At 38.2% G+C, this 7839-nt stretch overlaps 1 protein-coding gene across 3 annotated transcripts in view; it reads right to left on the bottom strand.

Moving 5' to 3' along the window:
• Positions 1–7839, bottom strand: part of gria2b (glutamate receptor, ionotropic, AMPA 2b) — a 38039-nt gene extending 30200 nt beyond the window's left edge. For all 3 annotated transcript variants that reach the window (XM_017039424.1, XM_008326604.2, XM_008326602.2), the window contains exon 1: positions 7724–7839. In XM_017039424.1, coding sequence (XP_016894913.1) covers positions 7724–7811 — 88 coding nt within the window. In that variant the 5' untranslated portion in view covers positions 7812–7839. The remainder of the gene's footprint in view (positions 1–7723) is intronic.

Raw genomic sequence — 7839 nt, 5'->3', positions numbered from 1 at the left:
TATCTAATCTTCAAGGCCTTTCTTTATCCTCACAATAAAGAGCCCGAATCCAGAAACTTGCATGTCTGAGTGTCCGTCAGTCCTTTCAGCTTGTTTTCAAATCAAACTCATTGTTGTTCATAATCAGCCATTAACAACAATCCTAGAGCCTACTCATTGGCCAAACTATCACTCAATGTCACAGAGGCTGCTGACCCCTGACCTAAGAGAAGTGGACAGTAGGATAACACTGTATAAAACACACGTTCTCTTAACTTAAGGTTCCTGGAAAAATGCCTTTCAACCTGATATTTGCACCTTTGCACTGCACAGAATGTTATGAAGTATTTTTTTAAGAAGAAAAAATTAAAGCCCAACTCAGCTTAGTGTCTGTTGAGGCTTTTAAGGCTTTGATCACTGCTAAATAAAGGAAGAAAAAACAATGTTCACTGTGTGTGTAGTTTAGAAAAGTCAATACTCTTCCTTTGTCTCTTTTCCCAATTTTAAATGGCACATAAATGTTAAAGGTTTTATTAAAAACACAAGGAGTCTGAACTGGAATAGGGAATTCCAATCCCAGTCATTAAAAACAGTTCATGTAGTTTTTTCTTTGCTACAATGTCTTCAAACTAATTCTTATATACATATATATAAATGTAATGCACTATATTGAACTGGTAATATTCTCCAATATTGGTCATTTAATTTATTTTAATTTAATTTGATACATTTTTCCAACTATTGACATCAGACTTTATGCTGTTAACATTCACCACATTCCATTGACAAATGTCAAGGCTGTTTTGCTGTAGTTTTGCTACAGCTGTATTTGTGGACTTTTGTGACATTTACAACATGTCGACAGTCATTAATCTTCAATAAAAGGTAGAACATATGGCTATGTCTATTTTGCTGATTTACGGAGAACAGATTTAAAGGTCATCATTTGTATGGATTCATTGACATTATTATTACAGTATGTTATTTATGTTACCTTGGCAGCCCACGGTAATTACTTGATTAAATAGTGGATTCCACGCCCTGATCCTCTAGTAGGATGTCTTATATACGTAGGTCAAGGAGCTGGTTAGTTCAGAAGATAGTGACACCTAGGTCAAGAAGCAAAAGGGAGGTTGTGCCAGATCAACATTTACATCCACCTGGAGAGACCATCACTTGACAGAGGAAGCGGAGTAAATCACTGACATTCAGCTACAATTAAAGAAGAAGAGTAAATCACTGACATTCAGCTACAATGTTGTCCTGAGTTGGTTTCCAGAAAACCCAAACCTCATAGAGCAAACAACACAGACAGACCACAACAGTGAGGATGTGGTCAGCCCTGTCGTTCTGTAATCTAGTACTCAAACACCCTGGCTCACCATCACACAATAACAACAATGACAGATGCCAAGCTACTTCTGACTGTGCTTGAGAAGCTAATTTGGCTACTTGGTGTGCTAATTATTCCACCTTGGTGTAATAACATAAAATATTATTCTCATGGTTTCGTGAACTTCTTCCAGTATTACTATGTTGGCACAGGGACAATACAGCACCATCTACAGGCATGGCAAATGCACTGCTGGGACCAGAATCATATTAAGAGGCTCCAATTAAACTCTGGATTTTTTTTCTCATTCGCAGGGTCTGTGTAAACATGTGAATAGGAGAAGATCCCTTTGCACATGGCCTTAGTAGAAATAATCTCTATTTAGTTTTACCACCAGCAGGCTGAGAACATGAACTTCATGACAACAGAACAATGATTTGAGTGACCTGTATAATTTCAGGTCTCCAAAGCAAATCTGGCAGCAGCTCTAAAACTGACCTGCATATGAGCCCCCTCTCACCTGTCCACTTAAGCAGCAGCAGACAGCTTTACTCTGACAGCGTTAAAATAGGAGCTGACAGTCGGGAAGTTTGTGAAGTTGCCAGTGCTGCGCTAAATCCTTACAAGCTGACAGCCAGACTATTTCCTGAATATGAAGACAGCCAAACAAAATATGTTGAATGTGCATATTTACTTTGTGAGTGTGTGTGAGTGTGTGTGTGTGTGTGTGACAGTTCCCTGTCACTCAGAGATCTTACCCATCTGAGGACATGGATGCTGAAGAAGCCCTTTCGAAAAGCAGCCTCTTACTCTGACAATGTTGTGGTTTTATGAAATAAATGTAGTCCTGTTCCAGCCTCTGATGTTCCAGTATTAATGCACAGCTGATGAGGTAGAGGTTAATGAATTCAAACACAAACTGTTTGTCTGTTAACGCTCTCTACACTATAATACATTCAACTAAAAATCACCATGCCCAAAGGTGTGGCTCGTTCCTGATTGATTTTGTCTGCTCGTTGTTCAACTGCCTTTGATAAACTGCAGGTTTCATTGGCTAATTAAACAACATGGCTGGTGCGTCCAGGAAAATGATTGGTCCAACTTTGGAAACATGGGCAAAAAGACTGTTGTCTCTCAGTTCTCACTGTTTTTCCTTGTAGATAAAGTGTTTGTGTAAAAAAAAAGTTAAATTAGTTAAAAAATAGTTCAATTTTTAATTAAGATTAAAAGCTAACAATACACTACTGACCGAGGCCTACAAATGGTTTAAAAATACTTGAAAATGTCAGCAGGTATGGAAAGGGCAAAGACAAGTTTCACAGAGCTGTTGGTAATAAAGTTTAAGTAAAGGACAGAAGGAAACCAAAGCTCCACTGTTGGTAATAACGTAAAGGACAGAAGGAAACCAAAGCTCCAAGTGTTGAGCATTAAGTGGGCGAAGGTTAGGAGACAGGGCAGGAGAAAAAAGAAAGTGAAGGAGGGGAATTATTTCATGATGTAATGTCTGCAGGAAAGTGTTTTGCAGAAGAAAATTAAAGTTCAGACTGGCTGAAAGAAATATATAATTAACATCAGGGATAATAAAAGATGGCAAAGCCAGAGGATAAATACCACGGCTAGTCCTGGGCTGATGGGTGTCGAAATGTGGGACAGCAGATTTCATAAAATTAAAAAATGTATAAACTGTAACACTGTGATGTGTGATAGACATACACATTCTTAGACCTGTGGAAAAAAATAAATAAATGTTTGCAGTTATTGCATTTTGCATGCCTTCAATGTTGTTTCAACGATCAAGTTAAACTTTCATCTAACTGTCTTTTTTCTTTGTTTTCAGTGTTTTAATTTCTTCCAGACATTTTGGATTGTATCTATAGCATTTCATCTACCTTAAAAAAACTCTCTTGACCCATGATCAGTTAGATCAGTGCTAGTTTGAATCCTGGACCTCAGTTTGTTAAGCAAAGAGCCAAATTCTTGTAAATAGCAGTGCACTTCACTTAGAGTTATCTTTTCGGTGGAACTAAATATAATGAAAAAAAAAAAAAAAGAATTTGATGCATTTTATAACTTAATCTACAGGGTTAATAAAATGTAGGGAGCTTGACGTCTTCCCGAACACTAGTGCATATACTGTATATTTATAGACTAACCCTACATTATGTCCTTGGAGAAGGGTTAAAAAAAGGACAACACTACAAAGACAGACAATATCTGTCCTCAGAGAACCTTTGAAACTCACACAGCTTCACCAGCTCATACTTTCCTCAGTGACACACATCTGCATCAGCTAAAATGCAGGCTAAAATATTCTTCAATTACTGTGTGCTTTAATTTTCATCATTTACACTTTTACCCTTTGGTTGGTTTTACAGACCCTGAAATCTTTTAAGACCAGATAAATGATCATAATGACGTGAAGGTCACACCTTTCTGTGAATGATAACTGCTATTGTTTTAATTCATCTAATTTAATATCAGATTGATGAATGCTAGTTCAACTGAAATTGGTTAAATGTCTGGATTTCCAATTTAAAACAAAATGGGAACGCTAGAGATACATGCCTGCTACTTGATTCAAATACTCATACTTGTACTTGAAGATGTACCAATTTAGCATGGCATATGGAGGAACCATGATCCCCCCAGATACCATGGTGTCTTCCTATTGGACAATGTTAGAATTGATCATCCATGTAGGACAATGGTTGTTTTAATTTAAAGTAATATAGATATCAAACATTACTACACAAAAAATACAGCAAAGATAGATTCAAACAGATTCAAAATGAGACCACCAGGGTTATACAGCAAGTGTACTTTGAGAGTACTTTTACTCCATCGACCAAGGACTTTATGACCATCAGACTAAGGACCAGCTGAGATACTCTCTCCCTCTGTTCTGAAATGATGTTCTTCATCATCTCAACAACGTATTGTAAACGGCTGAGACAGCTGATCTATAATCATACGCTCTAGCCTGTGTGTCTTCCACTCACTGCCTGATGACTGACTGCTCTTGATAGATTTCATCTCCACTACGGCCACAGAAAACCAGACTTGTTGTTGATGTTGTCATCGTTGTACAAGCTTTTATAGCTTGATCAGAGGCTGTAGTTGGTTTTAGATAAGAGATAAGGACGGGGACATCAACACAGACTGCCAAGGATACAACTCTGCACAGTGGCAGGTTTTTTTAATTTATCAGATAAAGATCAAAGCTCCATAGAGGAAATCTGTGGCTCCATTTGCCAACCTACGTATAGAGCTGATAAGAACCGAAGCATTTGTTGCACTTGTGCACCGACAAAGCGCCGGTGCTTTAGAGAAAACATTTTGAACAAAGTCATTCTGACCATAAAATAATGAATTGGACTGACAAAGACAAAAGTGTTCTGGGCCAAATGGCTGAATGGAAAGATGAATAATCATGAAAGAAAGCAATCATTTTAGGAGCGATGGTATTTCATCATGCAGTCACTTTCATTAGCTGAGAAACAACAACTGTTTTACCTGATTGATGGCTTGGCTGAAAAAGCAAAGCTACATCGCCACATCTAGGTTTGTTTTTTATAGAAAACATGTGATTGAAATTTTGTGTTAGTGCTTTGTCTCTGTGACTTTTCTTTTCTGGGACAAGTCAGTCACTGACACTGAAGGACGACTGCTGCCTGACCTACTGGTTACAAACTGTATTTGAAATCTCTGCCCTGAAGCATCGGGAATATGATGGGAATATAACAATGTTGTTGATGCAATGTGTTAGTGCCTACCTGATCTTAATGATAATTTGGTTACATGTAGATAAGCCATAATATAAAATAATAGAATACAATACAATAGTATTTAATAAAATACAAAATATCTGGTCCCACTAATTTCTAAATGTATTATAAACTATAAACTGAACCATGGAGTTAAAGGCTCTGTTAAGATCAGCTTTGTCACTTTTTGTACCTTATGTTAAATGTATATTTCATGGATATACCACTTTATATTTTAATCCCTGATGCATACATTTTATACTGATTTCATTTTGTATTTGATTTACATCAACTCTGTAAATAATGTAACCACCACCTTTTTCATTCAATTTGCAAATTCAATGTCCAAATAATGTATACAAAGACCAAACTGAATACTGTGATGGATGGCGCAGGGTGTGCACCGCCCACACTGAGCAACTCCTGGGATTGGCTCCAGCTCCCACTGCTTCAATGAAATGGATTCCATGTAAAAATATGAACAAAGTCCAAACTACAACATATATCATAAATATCCATTTTCTCTGCAGTGTAATGTTATAAGCTGCACTATCCCTTTACCCAGGGTCTCAGGAGCACCTGTATTCTCAGGTGCTTTAGCACAGTTCTTCCATATTTATTGCTCTAGTCGGACAGCAAATCAGGCCTGTCCAGTTCAACTGTTATTGATGGAGGAGTGTGTCACTTTCCCTCCCACTTTGTGTGACACACAGTGTTGATGGAGTGCTCTGCTGTGTTGTGAAAAAAGTGCAACCAGAGTGAGATTGGTCTGTGTCACACAGATTCATACAATTTAACATTCTCGTGACCTTTTAGAACACACTCCATAATATAAAATGGGCAAAGCACTATAATGCTAAAAACAGTGGGACACTTCATGACTAGAACTATGCATACGAGACACTCATTATCCTGGTACACACCCCTCCCCCCCTCCCCAACATCAAGTAATACATGTTAGACTGGCCCACACACTTTAATCAAATGCAGAGGTGGATTATAAGGCAGGCTGCCATCTACTGGTGCAAAATAAAATAATAACATAAAAAATTGAACTGCCTTCCTCTGACTTAATTTGCTGTCAAATGAGAATCCCTCCATTTATTCAGTGTGACTGATGGGTGTATGTACATCTTACTCATTTGCTCTTTAACACCTGAAGTACAGCCGCTGTGTTAAAGAGGTGAAGCAGCCTCACAGTTAGTCATCCAACCAGTCTGTCAGCATTATAAACCACCAATGCAAGAAATCTTGACTCAGTTTGGTACAGAAGATGCAGCATTACTGTCTTCATATGATTTACTGATGTGAGGGTTTGAGGTTTGAGAAGAAAGGTAGAGATGGTTAAGACATGTTCTTAAAAAGGAATATGAGACTGAAGATGCCAGGCAATGGAAGGAAGACGCCCAAAGAAGAATTGTAGACTTAATGGGTAATGGTATGAATATACGGTATCAAAGCAGAGAAGACAATAAATAGGGTAAAGGTGGTGGTAAATAACTCAGGGTGACAACCCTTAAAGGTAGCAGCTGAATAATGGATGAGAAAATTGAATTTTAAAAATTTAAAATCAATTTTATTGCATGGTTGGGTTCGATTTTAATTGCAATTTGGGAGAAAGGGTAAGGTTAGGTTCATTTAGATATTATTCTCTAAACATCCTTATAATAACAGCACAATGTGTTAATTATTCAGTGAGTGTGTGTAAGCCTTTAATATTCCCCTCAGTCCGTGCAGTTACATGGGTATGTCGAGCATGGCTGCGTCTTCTGTGATCTGACACAGAGGCTGCTGTCGGAGCAGGGAGCTTTTATATGGTAATGAAATCGATTGGGCAAATGCGCGGACCAATCAGGAGCGTTTGATTTATGTTTAAAAGGACTGTTGAGAGGAGTAGTCGCCTGGCAACCGCCTGATGAAATGTGGGAGACGTGAGCTATTAAAAATAGCGACCCCTGAAAGCTGCTGGCTGCCTCCCGTGGTGGCAGTTTTCATTTATTTGTTTATTTATGTTTCAGGAGTCAACAGTCAGCAACATGGTCAGAAAGGGTAAAAAAAAAGTACAGACAGTGGAAAAAGAAATGATATAAGAAGTGACGGAATTGGATGGAACACATGCAGTCTTGGTCTGTGCAGGAGCTGTCAATCATTAGGGACTTTGGACTCTATTTGCACATCATTGTATTAATCCTTATAATCCCCTGTACTAGTGGTGAAGCCTCGGTGTGCTTCTGAGGTGGACCAAGAACCGACTGATAGATGATTTTCCCTGTCTTAAATATAACATATTTCACATACTCATAATTGAAATGTCCATGTTCTTTGGTTTCTGTTTGTTTGGTTTTGTTTAAAGCCGTGAATCAGTGATCATAAACCTGACACCTTGATGGTAATTGAAGCCACATATAATTATCCGTCACTTCTTCACCCACTTTAGAGAAAGATCGTTAGGACTGTGGGATGAACAGCTGTATAGAATCGATATTTTTGCAGCTGATCTCTAAATGTGATAAGAAAAATAAAACAACTTTTCTTCTCCTCCTCCATTCGCCTTTATCCTTAGCTACCATTGTTGACAGAACGTGGATCGTATGGAAACCTTTTGTTTTTTCTCCGAGCAAAACGTATGAAATACTTTTCTACTTACAGCAATTGGTGACAGCAAAACTGTTGGCCACCTCCAGATTATCAATGTGAGGCGTCAGTCTGAATTCTGAAGTGCCAAACTGAACCATTCCTATCCGAAACGCGCTGTATTCCTGG

This window comes from Cynoglossus semilaevis, chromosome 15, assembly GCF_000523025.1.
Source record: "Cynoglossus semilaevis isolate Cse_v1.0 chromosome 15, Cse_v1.0, whole genome shotgun sequence".
NCBI lineage: Eukaryota > Metazoa > Chordata > Actinopteri > Pleuronectiformes > Cynoglossidae > Cynoglossus > Cynoglossus semilaevis.
The sequence above is the reverse complement of the archived record's forward strand: the minus strand, read 5'-3'. Positions and strand labels throughout refer to the sequence as shown.